The sequence below is a fragment of the Podarcis vaucheri genome, assembly GCF_965113315.1.
Source record: "Podarcis vaucheri genome assembly, chromosome: 16".
Taxonomy (NCBI): domain Eukaryota; kingdom Metazoa; phylum Chordata; class Lepidosauria; order Squamata; family Lacertidae; genus Podarcis; species Podarcis vaucheri.
The window spans coordinates 40,113,164-40,132,011 of record NC_138754.1 but is presented as its reverse complement, the minus strand read 5'-3'; the positions used below and the strand labels follow the sequence as shown (position 1 = coordinate 40,132,011).

Here is an 18,848-nt window from a genome sequence, read left to right as displayed (position 1 = left end):
AAGTCCCGTAGGGCCCTAGTCTTTCATATTTATCCTGCCTTTGGGCCTGAGTCAAATGTCTCTTACTGAAAACAATCCTTAACCCTGCCAGCAGGTAATTCAAACCCACCCATCCACAACAACTTGAACAATGGTCCACTTTCTCAAATGCCCTAGATCCTTGAAGCAATAGGAGAGAGAAAAGGGGCCTGTTTCTCAGGTCCCCTAAATAAACTGGCTGTGCAGCAAATGCCTGCCAACCAATCCAAACAGCAACAGTGGCTGAACAGGAGGGAAACATTCTAACATCCATTAAACTACCAAAGCAAACACTACACAAAAGATACCTGGTCCGAGGACATCTTTGTTGCAAATGCACTAAATTCATTTCTGAAGTTCTCAGGCAAAGTATGGTACGTTTCCTTCTCATCTAGTTTCCAGTATGTCAATCCTGAAATGGAGAAATATATCAAAGTTTACTTCTGTATAGAAAAGAGCTGTGAAGCCTGACATTACTTTTTTTGATTTTCACATTACGGGTACAAATTCGCAACATTATGAAAAACTCATGTCTGAAATGTTATGCTTCAGAGCTTTAGCAGTAATAGGGTTTGACATGAAATAATGCTAAAGATAATGTATTAATATTGCAGAGAACTCTGGGGAAACTAGTGCTGAGAATATTTGTCCTTAACCATATTTCAACATGATCTCCATCTAAATCAGTCCTTCCTTATCTTGATTTAAACAGCAACACTAGTTCATTGAATCTGAATAAAAAACAGATTGCCTCCTTGCACTTTTCACTCATATTTGCAACATGAGAAGCAACATCAAAGCTGTTTGCTATGAAAATGGGGCATAAATTCTATAATAAAAGGATTACATTTTAAAAACAATTGGCATGTTTTTTCTCTGATCCTAATCTCCCAAGCTTATTGTGCTTGGGGCAAAATAAAGTTGTTTGCCAGTTTTACTAGTTGGAAGGTGTGCAGAGGAGGGCCACCAAGATGATGAAGGGTCAGGAAACCAAGCCTGATGAGGATTGGCTGAGGGAGCTGTGTATGCTGAGCCTGGTAGAGAGGCTGTCACATGGAGCAAGCTTGTATTCTTCGGCTCTGGAAGATAGGACTTGAACCAATGGATTCAAGTGTTTTACAACCCAGTGTATATTTTATTTATAAACAAAATAAACCAAAAACAAATAGCATAAAGAAATACTATTACAGCAAGTTGAAAGAAGCATAAGATTGAACATTATCATTGAAAATTCAAGAACATTACAAAAAAATACCCATTTCCCCATAAACCTGTTATGCTGATTTATATGTATACATTTGTCATATTTTAGCTTAATCACAGTTACTATGGACCAAATTATCTCAGTCTCTGCAGATATAGTAGGAGATATGCTTCTTTCCCTATGTTTATGGGGTAAAGTTTTTATTATTAAAACCAAAATCAGGGCCAAGCTCTTACAAGGGGACTTTCAAGAGAACAACATTGTTTATCATATCGATATTTATAAAAAGCAGAAAAACAGCAGCACAGTGCCTTACAGTACAATCCTATACATGTCTGTTCAGAAGTACATCCCACTTAGTTCAAGGGTGCTTGCTGCTGGGTAAATGGGTACAGTCAACTTGCACCTTGCGTGGGGCTTACGTTCCAGAGATGGCACATATATGCAAAAGCACATCTAGTCAAACCATCTCCTTGGAACTGCCCCCATGCAAGCAACCTTATCTCCAGAGCCAGCACACCAAACAGGTCCTTCTTCCCACTCCTAAGTAAGGCAGAGCGCGTTCACTCTCTCCACCTTGCTTACAGGGCTCTGGGAAGTTCCCAGGAAAACCCTGAGCAAAACGTTCTCTGTCATCTGTGCTTTAATTTGTGCAATTTCAACCAGCCAGCCATCAACCAACAGCATAAAGTTGAAATTATTAAATTATACATGCACAAGTTACAAGCTGACTGTATAGGGCAGGGGTAGTCAACCCTTTTGTACCTACTGTCCACTAATGCATCTTTCTTGATGGTAAAATTTCCTTACCGCCCACCAGTGCTCGATGGAAGGAGGATTCAGCTTGTGCTGTAGAACCCCCTACTGCCCCCCTAGCAGGTTGACACCCCCTGGTATAGGGTTTATTTTTGGGACTGTGTTCTTAATCTTACCAAACTGCAACATACAGAGTCAACAAAAGTAAGGAGAAACAGACACAAAATCAGTCACAACACAATTTACATTTAGTTGCAATTTTGAAATAGTAACAACAAAAGCAAAATAGAAAGCAATTAACTATACCTGAAGTACCAGAACTGAAAGACATTTGGCTTCCGTTTTGTTCATTGAGGTAAAAAGTGTAAGATGATGATGGAACAGCTGCAGTAGGATTAGTCTACAATTCCACAAAAGGGGGACACACAATGATTTATAGACCAATAAAAAAGTTACATAAATTATATCAAGTAAAAAGAAAAAGTCAGCATCAACTATAAAATATTGAAAAAATATTTTACAAGCGATTGTCTATAGCCATTTAACCAAAGTTCTCACTGAGGTCTATGACCTCACTCCCAGGAGGCAGTGATGGCTTTAAACAAGGATTAGACAAATTCATGGAGGAGAGGGCTATCCATGCTTGAGAACAGAATGCTAGACTGGATGGGCCACTGGTCTGACCCAGGAGACTCTTCTTATGTTCACCAAGAGCATATATTATATTAAATCCTATTTTATGTATTACAGAGAAGCTCAGGGGATCTGTATGAAAGTGGTGGGGATTTCAAAACCAGTTTGCAATAAGGAACAGGTGAGGAGAGGAACCTCAATGCTGTTCAAAAACTGATGAAAGCGGGTTACTGTTGGGCATGTCCACATATACAGTGGTGCCCCGCAAGACGAATGCCTCGCAAGACGGAAAACTCGCTAGACGAAAGAGTTTTCCGTTTTGGAGGTGCTTCACAAAACGAATTTCCTATGGGCTTGCTTCGCAAGACGACAATGTCTTGCGAGTTCCTGCTGGTTTTTCCCCCTCCCCCCCTTTCTAAGCCGCTTATCAGCTGATCCGATACCAGATAAGCCGCTAAAAGCCGCTAATAGCGCTAATCCGTCAATGGGCTTGCTTCGCAAGACAAAAAAACCGCTAGACAAAGAGAATCACAGAACGGATTCTTTTCGTCTTGCGAGGCACCACTGTACTTGGCCACATCTAAATGTAGCTCTTTGGATCCCAGAAAGAAAATGTAGCTCAGTCCTATACACATTTACTATTCCAATGAAGGGGTTTAGGTGGAATGGTGGTCCACTTACATTCTCCAATGTTACAGCCTGTGAGTGCTCTTTTACTTGCACAGAATGCATATCCCCTTCCTCCACATTTGTTCTTTTCAGCTGGTTTTGCTTTAACTTTTGAGCCCATGATGTTAAAGATTTACTACAATAAGGGAAATAGAAAAAGAGAAAGAAACATGTTTGCCCCAGCAACATTTATTTTAGATCTATTTCATGCTACAGCCTGTAAGGTACTATGGCCTTATGCAGGGGAGACTGGACAAACTCCCCCCCCCAATGGTTTTCAACAAATAATATTGGGAAGAAAGAAATTGTTCCCTGGAGTCTACAACAGGACATCCTGTAATTTATTTAAAGTAAGATCTGTGCCAAAATGAAGAGATGATGCAACTCAAACCCTGCAGTAGCTCAAATATCTGGGCAACTGTAAAGAACTAACCATACTGAAACACTTACAGAACTGGCAGAATATGAGTGAAAAGACTCAAGAAAACAATGGTCAGATCCAAAGTACAAATGACTAGCTCCACCTTAACCAAGGGAGGCTTTGGATTTTTGTTTCTTTAATAAAGAATAGTCTTCCATGCCATATAGCAACCCCAACTAAAGGGAGCAAAAGCAATATGTCACAAGGGAGGTCTGCTGATCAGTAGAAAAATATTAGAAGTCCCACTAATTGCATCCCAAACTCTAAGCATCATAGTGAAGACATGCACACACACAAACAAACAAACAAACAAACAAACACAAGTGTATGTGTTTTAGAAACTTCACCACGCTATAAATATTAGAGTGTGAAGAAAACCAAATATAAATACAAACCAAAAACAATCCAGATAAAATAATGGCACAACACTAGAAGATAATCAGGAGACTCTTTCAGTAAAGAATTAGGGAAATGAAAAGGTCTGAAGTCTGTGTCTGAAAGAGTAGATTGTTGAAGCTGCTTGTCTCCTCCTTGCTTAGTGTTATGTTCAAACCAATGAGTGTGTCTTCTTCCAACTAACAAAGCCAAGAGCAAACATCAGTTACAGAATTTTTGTTGTTGAGAGCAAGTTTGTTTCCTTCCAGTGTGAGCAGAGAGGAGCTATGAGGTCAAGGCCAGTGCATTCACAATAAACAGTTAACTATGGTTTATCAGGATGTGTGAATGAGGCCACTGAATATTCCTATTTCTTAAGTATAGAAGAGAAGCCTTGAAGGTTAAGGCTATATAGACAAGGATGACATTCTAACAATGGCCAGTCAGATGGCCTTGGAGAAGGGCCATAAAAAGACCAGGAGGGCAATAGCCCCTCCCCCTCACAGTGCCCTACTGCCCCCCAACACCGACTCTTTGTTTTTTAATCTATGATGACTAAATTGCCACTGATACAACTATCCTCCAGGAATTGGCCTAATCTTCTTTAAAACGCTATTTGCAGCTAGTGACCACCGCCACATCTTGCCACTGCAAATTTCTAAAGATTAATAATACCCTGTGCAAAGCAGCACTTTCTTTCGCCTGTCTTGAGCCTACTGAGAATCAGTTTCATTGGAGGACCTGGAGTTCTAGTATTTAAAAGACCACATCATATAGATTATTAAGTTTAAACCCATTTAGAGCCCATTTTAAACATGTTTAGAGTCTGCAGCTTACGCTTCCCTCCTATTTGGACTTCATATCAGGCAGTTATCCAATGGGTCTAGCAAGCGGAATTTTCAAATCCTAGGAGCACACATCCACTTTTTAGCATCAATCAGCAGTTAGGTTATCTGTAGCAGCAGAGCTTAAAATGAAGCAAGTATATATGCAATTGATGTTTTCTCAAGTGCCATAGAAAAAAATATGAATAAAGAATAATGACCCTATGAGTCAGTTTAGTAATTTCTTTCTTTTTCATAGAATTAATGAACAATCACATGTCCCCATCACTGTTTCCTTGGAAATAATGTGCAGGTGAAGGCATAATGGCATTCTGTCCATTAAAAAAAGTCATCAGACTGCATATACTAAACTATCTGGTTGACAGCATGTAATTGTCACATTTCAGTTCATTCACAACAGAATGTATATTTCATCTCAAGAATTCTGAGGGCTAAGCACACCCAGAACATGCTCTCTTTGCTATATAGTTTACAGCTGAAGCAGCTGCTTTTCAGCCAGGTCCTCTCAGACTTCAGGGTGTACATAAAAGTAAGTTCCTTTCGTCTTTAAACCTCCACAATCCAGTCTTGGGCTACTTCTAAAGCTTTAGAGGATGAAACTGTTTGAAGAAAGTGCTAGACTGAAGCAGGCTATACTCTTTCACATTTGTAAGAACTCAATCATTTTGTGTGGCAGCAACACCACTTCGGAACTCCCTGCCTATTGATATCAAGCAGGGATACAGTCTTTACTGTACGCTTCCTGCTGAAAACATTCAGACGCTTAGAAAGTTGAGGTGATTTAAATCTGTTTCAATATTTTAATGTAGTTTATTTTTTCTTGATCTTATTGTTTTAACTTTTTGTAAACCATTTTGAGGTTTTTGTAATCAAGTGGTGTGTAAATTTTATGAAATAAAATAAATGGGGAGACTGTAGCTCAGTAGTAGAGTGCATGTTTTGCATGCAGAAAGGCCTGGGTTCAGTCTTTGGCACCTCCAGGTAAGACTGGTAAAGACCCGTCCGAAACCCTGGAGACACATTGCCAATCAGTGTAGAATAGACGCTGTTCACCTAGGTAGATCAGTGGTCTCACTCAACAAAAAGAAGCTTCCTGTTATTTTAACACCTCTCTCCTCGTAGACTTTCAATGCAGAATAGCAACATGCCACACACCTACCAGGAATGTGAAGTGCCAGGAACATTTCTGCCTATTTAACAAAACAAAACAAAACAAAAAAGTCTGAAAATTTCCCTGGGAATAAGCAAGATTTTTAAATATAGACACCCTCATATTACATCAGTGATAGCTTATCAGGTATCACAAATGCAAGGAATGTATCTTAGATTTTAACGTAAGCAAACTCAATTGCATGCTGAGTGGCATATATAGGCAAGTAGTGAAACTACATTTCCAAACACTACTGCCTGTGTTAAAAGCAGAGTAGACATACTAAAACCTTACCAACTCTAAATATAAACCTAATGACTCCAAGATTGGCCACTTACCAGTTTGTTTTTCCACAATGACCTTCACCGATCTTATGCTCAAATTCATCAGAAAAACCTTTATCATCTTTTTTCAGCAATGGACAATGTTCTACACCTGTTTGTGTATATTCTCTGGTGTTCTGAATACTGGCTGTAACTAGACCTTCCGGCACTGGTGAGGCACCTTCCTTTCCTTTGGTAATCTCCTCTGGGTCTTCCATGCACGTCTGAATGTCTTTATATTTGCTAGGACTCAGTTCTGCGGCAGAACATGTGCCATAGCCACTGCTCATTGAAACACTATTTGTGAGGCACTCCGGAGGCATGGCCGAAGCTTCCAGATGACTCTCATGATCACTGGTTTTGAGATGACTGGTAAAGAGCTCATTTTCTTCAAAAGTTTCAGACTGCAACCCCATTTGACTTTCTAATGAAGAAGAACTGTTCACAAATTTGATCTGAGAGGTTTGTTTCTTGCACGAACACACATTCTGGCTTTGCAGCTTCATCAAGTGTTTGATTTCATTCTGTATGCGCTACAAATAAAAATATGTTATTTAAAATAAAAATTGGAAATCATTGTGGAAATTGCACACAAGGGTTATTTTAACCTTAACTTCCACAAGACGTAACATGCAGAAATGTGTTATGGGATACAAATGAACACCCTGAGTTGTTTCACTATTGCCATTAAAACACATGCGTGTGCACATTCAGTGTTGCTTGGTTAAGACTATGTTAAAGGTAAGTACAAGAAACAAATGGAGAGTGGGAGATTCCATCCCATACAACTTTAAATGAAACAAGGAAACCTTCATGTCCAGAAATAATTGTTACTCACCCTGCAAAGTTGACCTAATAAATAAAATTAGTAAAGTTTTAAAGCCATGGAAGCCAGCTTTTCCAGTGATACTCATAGCACATCCATGGGCAATTCTGGAGAGACGCAATGCCACTAACCACTCCTAATTTGCTTTTCCTGCTAGCCTGCCTCAAAATCCATGTATAGTACTTAAAATATCCACAATTCTTATTCCCAATCTCTACCACTTTCCCCCAGCTATCTTCACCTCCCCAAGCAGACAAATAGCAGCTACAAGCCTCCAATTGGAATTACTTGTTTAATGAAATCACTGGTTTGCTCAGGACCAATGATTGGTATATGTGTATTGTGTCTCTAAATTTGGAATGAAGACCCATTAATTTTAATTAAGCATATTCCACACCAGGCATAGTTATGGTTGCATTTATTCTTCAAAACAGAATGCTTAGAAGAAGTGAAGCTGCTCATCTTTTTAAAACATTTCTGGACCAGACCTAGCAAAAAAATGTTCTATTTTAATATGAGGTTTTGTGGTCTCATTGCCAAAAACAAAACATATCTTCATGGGAATTAGCCAAATTCAAATACAACCATTAAGTTTTCAGCCTAATATATAGCATGATTGCCACGTGTAACCAACATGTTTCTGTAAGGCCACGAATAATGAGAACATTTCTATCTTCCAGAAAACTCAAAATACAGAACCAGTCTCTCATCCTAAGAAATGGTGCTCAGGTGTGACCAACGCCTTTCAGAATTACACACAACAACTTCAATGAATCTGCATAAGAAATGCCAAGTGTTGATCAGGCAAACTTTGGCATCAGCGGCGCTTCCACCGGGTTAGTTTTGAAAACCAGCAACCCCGGCAAGCACCCTTCAGTGAGCAATCAGGCCTCTCCATAGCAACAGATGATCGTAGACGCCTAACACAGAGAAGAAATACCAACATGGATGAAAAAAGATGCAAGACGAAAAGAAAGTAAGGAGGAAGGAAACAGGAAGGGCGGAAAAAGAATGAAAAAGAACAATACCTCTTTGTTATTTGTTTCAGGAGCTGTTGGTTACTATTAGTGCAGAGGACCATCAGGAAATGGAAGGGAAAAACAGTAACCAAAAGGGTATAAATATTAAAAATGTACTGAAACATCTATTAAATGTATCAAATATTGGTTTTCACATATGGAAAGTGACTCATATATGCTGACTTTATTGTGAAATAGGCATGAGGGAGAATTTGAACTTAAGAGAAAAAGATATTTATGCCAAGTAACAGTTTTCACATATTATAGTAAAGAAATGTAGAAATATCCCAAGCATCTGGTCACCAAGATAACAAGACAGTTTGCTGAAACATGTCTTCAGTTCAGCGCAGAGCATATGTCTAAATAACTGTTACCTAGGAATTGAACTACTTTTGTAGTCATTATTAGAATGGCTGCTATACCATGCTAAGCTCCATATGGCCCTACATAGCTAATGAGAGAGTTGAGGCTGGAGACGTACCACTGCTCTTGAACAGGACCTCTCCAAAAGGCATTTAGTTGAACTCTTATTCTGGTGTTAAAGACTCAGTTCATCCTACTCAGCTATTCTAGATCTGTACTCCTGATGCCCTGCAATTATGGGATAGCAAGATGAGAAAATTTAATTCAGGACTGTAAAGGACAAAATATTCCTTTTTATATACCACATGGTGGCAAAAGCATGCATTTGGTCTCTCAGAATACTGCAAATTCAAAAGCACATTATCACTTTCCTTCTTTAAAAAAGTCAAGGCTATGCTACCAATAACTCTTTATAGTACACCAAAAATGAATAAGAGTTATTCACTTCTCTACCGCGCGCACACACGAGCGCGCACACACAAACATACAAACCTGCTGACACCTAAAACTATGTTTGTTTGTTTTTTGAATATGCTTTTTATTAAGTTTTCATTTTAGATACACCAACACCAACAAACAAATATATCAAATCTTTTTACATCTATCTTACTTTATGCTCCATAGAGCCATTGACACCTAAAACTATGTACAGTTAAGCAGTTAAAACAGGATCACAATTATGGTCCAGAAGACAGCCATCAAATGCTTCATGTATTAGCCTAAAATGTGCACCAGGTGGAGCTCACACTTCCCCCTAGCTTAAGGGCAAAAAAATCAGAAGCAATGAAAAAGTGAAGAACTGTGGTCCACAGTGGAGAGAAAAATGGTTGCAAAAAAATTGACGGCTAACCCCATGCACCAGAAAGCAAGAATATTTTCTACGGTGCAATAATCAGACTGACTAACTTCAAGATACTAGCAAATATATTGCAATAAAAACTTTCAAAGAGATAATTTCAACAGGTGTGTGAAATAGTATCCCAGGCTGACAGGAGTGTATGTGCTTGTACGCAAAGCTGTTACATTTATAAACATTTTTATCTGTACCTATGCACACACATCTCTGCCAGCTTAGGACATGTCATGCATCTTATGTACTAGGAAAGCACAGGAAGGAGCATTCACATCACTAACAGCTGTCTTTGCCTCTGTAATGACACCAACCTCACACTAATGAGAAACTGCTTCAATTTAAAACAGTCAAGCAAACCAAAATACTTACATGGATCTGATGATGGAACACTTTTTGCTGGGCAACTATTTGTTCTTGGCATTGCTTCTCCACCAGCTGGAACAATCGCAGCCACCTGATCTATTAAATATGAATTAAAAGAAAAACGATGAAAAACACATTTTCTTCCATTTTTGTTTTACATCTAGCACAGTAGAGGCAGACAATGAAATCTCTCGTGCTGTCTAGGACTGTGTATGGAGCTATGGAAGCCCTGACAATCAGTGGTGTCTGCAACCCAGCCACTTCTTTACCTGTCATCATGTGTAGGTTAACTGGGTAAGCCAAAATGGCCTTACAAGTCTAATTGGACCTGTGGACTGGAGGTTCCCCAATTAAAAACAAACCATGGTTTAATGGTGAATATGCAGCATGCTATTGCATGCTGCTGAAAAATTCTCAGCCTATTCCTCCCTCTCTGCACTGCCAGGAAACAAGTTAGAGTCTGGCTTGTTGAGAAGTTCAAACCTTGGCTAACAGTTTGTTTCTCCCTAAGTAAATTACCGGTAGAAGCAACAAGCTGAGAACAGACCTTGAGTTCTCTATCATCTGAGAGATAGAAAGAGCTGCTGATTGAACAAGAGGGAAACTTAAAATTGAAAGACTATGATGAAATAAAAGAACATCTACAAAGCTGGCTGCAACATAGACAATTAAAGGATATCTTTGAAGAGGATAATAAAAAAGGCTTCTCATATTCGGTTTCCAAATTCCAAAAGGAAGTGATAGAAGAAAACACAAAATTATTGAAAAAGGAATATAATATTCTTTTGGAATGGGAAACTAAGGATGAAGAAGTAAAATCGGTAATGATCAAATGGGCACAAAATATAGGCCATAACAGGATATAGGACTGGATAAAATTGTGGAAAGTAAATTTGAAATTTACAGATTGCATATTATTGAGAATTATATGAAAATGATGTATAGATGGTATATATCACTGGTTAAATTGGCAAAAATGTATAAAAATGAAAAGAAAGAGTGCTGGAGGTGTGAAGCAGAAGGCACGTTTTATCATATGTGGTGGGATTGCAAAAAGGTAAAAGCTTATTGGGAAATGATATGTAATGAATTGGAGAAAATGTTGAAAATAATTTTTGTAAAAAAACCAGATGCCTTTCTATCAGGTATTTTAGGCCAAGATATACCAAAAGAAAAGAGGACTTTATGTATGCCACTACAGCAGCGAGAATGTTGATCGCACAAAATTGGAAGACTGGAGAAATACCAACTAAAGAACAATGGCAAGAGAAGTTGATGAACTATGCAGAACTAGCAAAAATGAAGACAGATTAAGAGAAAAAGACAACAGTGGCTTTGAAAAAGAATGGGAACCATTTATATTGTACTTGCAGAAACAAAGAAAGTCTATAGACTTGATGGCATAAACATTCACATTGTTAGTATTAGAGAAATAATATGGTGTATTCATTATTTTTATGTTTTTAGGTTTGATGTTATTGTATAAATATGTTATTAGTAGCCTTTTCTTTTAAGAAGCAGCAAAGTGGGTAAAAGGAGAAACAAACCAGAAGCGGAAGTTGGGGGAAGCCTCGGAGGGGAGGGAGGGAGGAATGCATAGTAAATGTTATGAATAAAAGATGTGTAATGAATGAAAAAGAAAAATGACTAATTTTTTAAAAAAGAAAAAAGAGGGGGGGAAAGAGAACAGACCTTGAGAGTATTTGGAGGGGGAAACTTCAAGCATTAGACATCACAACAAGCTAGAGTCTGGCTTATTTCCTGGGGTGCAATGGCAGGGGCAGGGGTTTTGAGCAGTGTGCACTAGCATGCTTTGCATTCACATTAAAACTTATTTTTTTTAAAAACCTATGCTTCAATGTGAGATTCATACCAGTCCTGGAGATTGTGTTCACTGCAAATTAATAGAATTACATACTTTCCCCCTACAATCACAGTATAGACTCTTACAATTTTTCATAACACGATGCTTTTATAAGATTTTTTTAAATGTTTAAATGTTCTTGATCACTGAGAAAAGAACGTTACCTACCTCACAGTTTTTCAATAGTTCCGAGTCACTATTCCGTTGAGCGTTTTGCATGAAGGAAGAAGGACCAACATCACAATGTATTACAGGAGGGCTGGTTTTCCCTGAGAAACTGGAGATGCCATTTGGGTTTGAGAAGGGACTGCTGGTGCTGAAGAAAAAATAAGTGAATTATTTATTACGCCAAATGCCAGACAAAGCCGTCTCTATAGTATTATGCTAGCAGCATAACTGCTTTGTGCTGAAAACAAAAAAGAACAGACCACAGGAAACACCTACAAAGAGGTAAAGAATTTCCAAACCTTGACAAGAAAGTTGTTAAACTCAGTGAAAATAACTGTCTCATCAATGAGAATGAGTGTATAGAACTGAAAAAGTACAATTATTACTATACTACAGTTGTACCTCAGGTTAAGTATTTCATTCGTTCCAGAGGTCCGTACTTAACCTAAAACTGTTCTTAACCTGAAGCACCACTTTAGCTAATGGGGCCTCCTGCTGCTGTTGCGCCGCCAGAGCACGATTTCTGTTCTCATCCTGAAGCAAAGTTCTTAACCTGAAGCACTATTTCTGGGTTAGCGGAGTCTGTAACCTGAAGCGTATGTAACCTGAGGTACTACTGTATTAATATCCAATAGTGTGGCTTCATTAGCAAACTAGTCTTTAGTGAGACCAGTGTGGTTCAGACATAACTAGGGACACACACATTCCAATGAAATTCATGAGACAGAACTACTTAAGAAGATCTCTTCCCATTGAGTTTTCCCTCACACACCGCTCCAATTCTTCACAGCAGAAAATATAGGGCAGATCCCTGTACCTAAACTAACCTCCTTGGAAAGGGCATCTAAGGCAAATAATGGTGACAAGAGATGTGAGTTCTAGGCCTTACTGACCAATTTAAGAATTGACAAATTACCAGGCCTGGATAACATCCACTTGAGTGTTCTTAAAGAACTCAAATATAAAACTGCTGATCTTTTAACAAAAATATGCAACTTGCCTCCAAGATCAGCCTCCATACCAAAAGACTTTTTTCTTGATGACTGACACATATGGTATTTTTTCGAGTATAAATATGCCCCCATGCATAAGACGACCCCTACTTTTTGAACCCAAAATTAAGAAATCAATATTTTAAACATCAAACAAAACTTTGATATTTAATAAAATATTCAAAGTTGTTAAGCCGAGCACACGGGACGGACAGTTCCACCCTGAGGCCCAGGTACGCCCAGTGGCACCCCCACTCCCTCCTACCTACACAACTGAGGACCGGTATATTTACTACCGTATATTTAAACATCAGCAGCGGCAGTAATGGTTAGCTGAGGTGCATGCATTGGTTGGCAGCAGTGGTTAAGTGAAATGATTGGTTGTTCCAGCAGCTTCTTCACGGCAGCCACAGGAAGGTAGGTGGTGCTTTTTTAAACTCCTGTGCGTTCATCATCTGTGTATAAGATGACCCCCAATTTTTGACTAATTTTTTTAACAAAAAATCATCTTACACATAGAAAAATATATTAAGTTGCACTGAGTGTTGCACTTTTTGCTGAAATGACTGTCTATGCTAGAGTGCCTTTCTAATTTGAAAAAAATCAGCCTATCACATTTACCTGTCATTACTGACATCACAGCCAACAGAGTTCTGATCATCTCTGGTATTGGTGTCTACAGAAGCAGCCTCTTGATCAATTTTCACCAAGCCCAGGTTTTCCATATCTCATGCTTGCAAAGCATGTGGTTATCCTTTCAAAAAGAAAAAGAAAAATACGTGACACACCCACTTCAAAAAGAAGGAAGGAAAAGAAGGTACCGTATTTTTCACTCTATAAGACGCACCAGACCACAAGACGCACCTAGTTTTCGGAGGAGGAAAACAAGAAAAAAAAAATTCTGAATCTCAGAAGCCAGAACAGCAAGAGGGATCGCTGCGCAGTGAAACAGCAATCCCTCTTGCTGTTCTGGCTTCTGGGATAGCTGTGCAGCCTGCATTCGCTCCATAAGACGCACACACGTTTCCCCTCGCTTTTTAGGAGGGAAAAGGTGAGTCTTATAGAGCAAAAAATACGGTACATCAACATTCAGTGTTCGAAATCATGGCAACTATTTAGCAGTCCAACTTCATTAAGGTGCTTTCAGAATCAAGGCTTGAAACAAGTATCTTCAAAGCTACAGAAATCAAGTTGTTACTTGGCTGAACCCAAGCAATTGTTCCACATTGTCCTATACATGCCAGTCAAAACTGAGTAGTTGATTGTTTTCATCAAAAAGAGAGACTTCAAAAATTCAGCTGAATATTCCCATGTCATAGATGAAGCTAAGAAACAGTTCTAAAAAGTCCCCTAAAACAGTTAATTGCTCTATTTTGATTTGAGCCTCATCCACTCTTCCTACTACACCACATGCACATCAACACCTGCTCTATTCTCATGACCAGTCAACATCTTCTGGGAAAATCATTCATTTAAACAAACATTTTCTAAGCACAATAAAACAATTCTACCCATCATGGATATCCACAACATGCTAACCAAATTCCCTGTCACTTCCGTCAATCTACCAATGTAGCAGAATACATGAATGCCACATCACCAACAAAGAAGAATCCTTAGAGGTTAAGAGACCACATTGAGAAAGCAGGAATTAACCATTTTCCAGCACATAATGGCTGACCTACTTCTTCCCTTCCTCAGTTCTGTGTGCATTAATTATTTGTGCTACATCCTCAGTTTCTCACCATACTGCAAACATAACATTTCCCTTCAAAAATCTAGCTAAACCAATGCAATGTTAGTTGAACACAAGATTAGCCAAGAAATTAAAATATAAAAGCAAATCGTAAACTGGTTGCCAAATGTCTCCTAGGCCCACCTCAAGTTACTTGCATTAATTTTTAAAGCCCTAAACAACTGACTTTAACAATATGGGGTTGCAACATTAGACAACATTGGAGGAGGGATGTGGTTTGAGAAAATGAAAAAGGCCCACTCATATCCTGAGCCCAAGGGCTTCCTGAAACATGGAGCCACCCCTTGCTGTATGGTAGGCAGAAATTCAACAGGTTAAGCTTCCTCTAGTGGGGGAAAAGCTTTACTATTACTGTGCTCTCTGATTTTATGTTTTTGTCATACCCCCTACACAACAGCCATTTTGTGACTGGCACCAAAAGAACGCTTTCAAAAGTTGTGCACTGCGTGTGCACTGGTCCAAAAAGGTTGGCAACCCCTGTATAAATATAAAGGTAAAGTTAAGTCTCTTGCACAAAAAGTTTCAAAAGTTCTAACAAAGATTAGAAAAGTAATATATAAAACAACTGTTTATCAAAGGCAATGCAAACAACAGGGTGATTGAAATGGATAAAAAGCTTCCTATACCAATGAAGCAGGGGAGAAGCATGGTAAATCACTCAGGTACAAACACCTTTCCAGTATAAGAAATAACCACCTATGGCAAAGGAACCAGGTTACCAGCCAAAGAAATGCTCACATCCCTACATTTTCTCTACCTCAGCCTTTGGCTTCTCCTCTAGCTTCCATCCTTCTGATTGTCTGCTCCTCCACTTATCCATTTTCTTTACTGCAAATTTTCCCTTCAAAAATCAACCCCAAACCCCAGCCACTTAGTCCACAGGATTAGGGACTGGTAACCAGCAGCCCCTTGAGCTTCTTGAAGGGTCATGCCAGAAGGGATGCAGAGACACACACAAGGCAGTTGGAAAAAAACTTGAAAAAATGTTTAAAAAACAAGTAAAGTAATAAACAATTATGACTGTCACATTTAATCAATTGATTGGTTAATTTAACTCATCTTTAAAAAACCTTAATTGATTAAATAGGTGCCCCCAATTCATTGGGCAGATTTTTTATTTTAAAAACTTATTCTTAATACATGTGGTTATAAAAACTGCAAATGGCAACTACTGTGGTGAAACTGGCATTCTCTTTTCTCTCACACAGGACGAATGCCTTTACAAAGCTGCTATTTGCTATAATGCCTGCAGCATTTAAAATCAAAGCAAGTATGCTTACTAGTTCAGAAATAAATTCACACACCTACAAATTTAAAATTAGATGAATCAATAAACTAAAACTCTAAAGACTGGGTTCCAGCCCTACAAATCTGTGCCATTCATGATTACTTGGAAATAAGCCAATGCATTATTCCAGCATGGTTCTAATGTGAGGTCAATTTAATAGAAAAATGGAGGAAAAGGGGGATGGAGAAAGCAAAAGAACCACCAAATTCAGAGGCCTGCCAGTCTTGCATGAGTCAGAGAAGCTGGACAGAAAACAGAAGAAACTCAAAAGAAAGTCCTAATGAGTGCAATGGGACTTAGGGCTGCAGCCTTAGTTCTGAACAAAATAGTTAGGATCAGGTACAAGTAATTCTCTCATATGTGTTGTTTCCATCTGTTTAATTTACACTAAGATTTAACTGTCATTCTTTCACCGTCTTCCAGATTTCCTAGCTATCACCAACCATCACATCCAGTTGGCGAAGCGGTTAGGATATCACTAAGACTGATGAGAATCACACTGAAATATCCAGTTAGTGATTAAGCTTGCTGGGTGACCTTGGGCTAGTCACTCTCTTAGCCTAACTTACCTCACAGGGTTGTTGAAAGGATAAAATGGAGTGGGGGAACCTTGTATGTTGGCTTGAGCTCCTTGGAGAAAAATGAAATAGAAATGTAATTAATAAATAATAAAATAAATTTGTGGTAAGCACTGGCATAAGAGGGGGAGGACAGTGGTGCTTTGCCTTCACTTATTTACCTGCAAAAGATACACGGAAAGACTTAACAGACTGAAGTTAGACAAAGTTGTTTTTCTTCCATCATGCCAACAGCAAAATCTTTACCTGCTTAATTTCTACCAGTGAGAAAGCTGTTGAAGGCATATGAGCAGAGGCGATTTTCTAAAAGTGGCTTGAGTGTGTAACAGCAGTTAGAAATTGAGCCCGCAATCCAATTCATACTGATTTGGGAGCAAATTCCATTGAATTCAGAGCAGCTAACTTCTGAATCAACCCTGAAACTGCACAAATGGAAGAAGGGTCCCTGTTCAAACTTCCTCTCGGTCATTACAAAGAAAAGGCCTTAGGTTACAGATTCCTATTTACAATATGGAGAAAAAAGTATTGGTCTTCCTTATAAGGTAGTTGCGGCTTCCAGTACTTTTCTTCTAGGAAAAAAAGGGTGCTGGTACTGCGTACAATTTACCCCCAGAAAAAAAGCACAGGACTGGTCTCCATATGTTAAACTACAAGTCTCATCATCCCTGACCATTGGATATGCTGGCTGGGGCTGATAAAATCTAAAGTTCGATAAAAATATTTTAGGCCCCCCAAGTCCCCCACTCCTATTGCATAGTGTAAGATACAGTCTACAGGAAGTGCTCTGAAAAATCTAAAGCAGTTTAAGTATTATTAAACATGCTCTTTTAACATTCCTGCAGTATCAGTACTTTCCATTTTTTATCCTTATCGTATTTATTGATCTAGTGCATTTCAGACCCTACTGATCCTTCAATAAATGCATTTTTGACGACGCTGTTTTTTTGCTTCCACTTCCCCCCTTCTGTCTTTAAATCAATTTTTTAAAAGAACGCATGTCCCTACTCACAAAGTTCATTGTTTTTAACTATCACAGCACATCACGTTTGAGGCATTTTATAATTACTGCCCTTCCATCTTACCTTGCCCTTTTCCCTCTAATGACTCTAATTCAAGCAACTTGTATTTAATATGTGTATACTGCCATCCACATACAGGGCACCGTAGAAAGAAATCATCACTGTTTCCTACCCCAAAAGGGCTTATCATATAAAAATAGATATCAGAAGCAAAAAGGGGAAGGCAGTGGGAAAGGGAAGCAGGAACAATCAGAAGAATAAATGATCGTTTCACTTATTACTGTATACAGTACATACTTTCGGCTTAGTTACAATATAGCATATAGGGATGATCTTATATAAGATAAAGAACTAGAAAGCATGAAAACAAAAACAATAGGAGCACTTAAAAAAGAACCTTCCTCTATATCTACACTATATTATTATTAAACTCACATATCCTCTCATCAAAGAGCTCAGGAGTTGAATCCCGCCCCCTTTTCCCGTCAAGTTGTTTATTTTCCCTTTAACCGTCCTCTCAAGAACCCGGCGAGGCAGGCAGTGCGGAGGCAGCAACTGGCCCCAATTCACCCCGCGCGAGTCGGAGGCTGAGCGGAGAGAGGATTCGAACCCGGGCACCGTAGAAAGAAATCATCACTGTTTCCTACCCCAAAAGGGCTTATCATATAAAAATAGATATCAGAAGCAAAAAGGGGAAGGCAGTGGGAAAGGGAAGCAGGAACAATCAGAAGAATAAATGATCGTTTCACTTATTACTGTATACAGTACATACTTTCGGCTTAGTTACAATATAGCATATAGGGATGATCTTATATAAGATAAAGAACTAGAAAGCATGAAAACAAAAACAATAGGAGCACTTAAAAAAGAACCTTCCTCTATATCTACACTATATTATTATTATTAAACTCACATATCCTCTCATCAAAGAGCTCAGGAGTTGAATCCCGCCCCCTTTTCCCGTCAAGTTGTTTATTTTCCCTTTAACCGTCCTCTCAAGAACCCGGCGAGGCAGGCAGTGCGGAGGCAGCAACTGGCCCCAATTCACCCCGCGCGAGTCGGAGGCTGAGCGGAGAGAGGATTCGAACCCGGGCACCGTAGAAAGAAATCATCACTGTTTCCTACCCCAAAAGGGCTTATCATATAAAAATAGATATCAGAAGCAAAAAGGGGAAGGCAGTGGGAAAGGGAAGCAGGAACAATCAGAAGAATAAATGATCGTTTCACTTATTACTGTATACAGTACATACTTTCGGCTTAGTTACAATATAGCATATAGGGATGATCTTATATAAGATAAAGAACTAGAAAGCATGAAAACAAAAACAATAGGAGCACTTAAAAAAGAACCTTCCTCTATATCTA

At 38.8% G+C, this 18,848-nt stretch overlaps 1 protein-coding gene across 10 annotated transcripts in view; it reads right to left on the bottom strand.

The window, feature by feature from the left end:
• The window catches only part of LOC309521516 (M-phase phosphoprotein 9-like), a 45,612-nt gene that overhangs the window by 24,343 nt on the left and 2,421 nt on the right, over nt 1-18,848 (bottom strand). For 6 of the 10 annotated variants that reach the window (XM_082204107.1, XM_082204105.1, XM_082204112.1 and 3 more), the window contains exons 2-9: nt 16,456-16,516; nt 13,464-13,596; nt 11,851-11,998; nt 9,825-9,914; nt 6,410-6,927; nt 3,293-3,416; nt 2,285-2,378; nt 327-430 (exon numbers count right to left, since the gene is read on the bottom strand). In XM_082204107.1, coding sequence (XP_082060233.1) covers nt 327-430; nt 2,285-2,378; nt 3,293-3,416; nt 6,410-6,927; nt 9,825-9,914; nt 11,851-11,998; nt 13,464-13,567 — 1,182 coding nt within the window. In that variant the 5' untranslated portion in view covers nt 13,568-13,596; nt 16,456-16,516. Of the gene's footprint in view, nt 1-326; nt 431-2,284; nt 2,379-3,292; nt 3,417-6,409; nt 6,928-8,248; nt 8,282-9,824; nt 9,915-11,850; nt 11,999-13,463; nt 13,597-16,455; nt 16,517-17,918; nt 18,094-18,848 lie in introns of those variants that run through there. The other 4 variants (XM_082204103.1, XM_082204109.1, XM_082204108.1 and 1 more) reach the window with 4 other exon arrangements.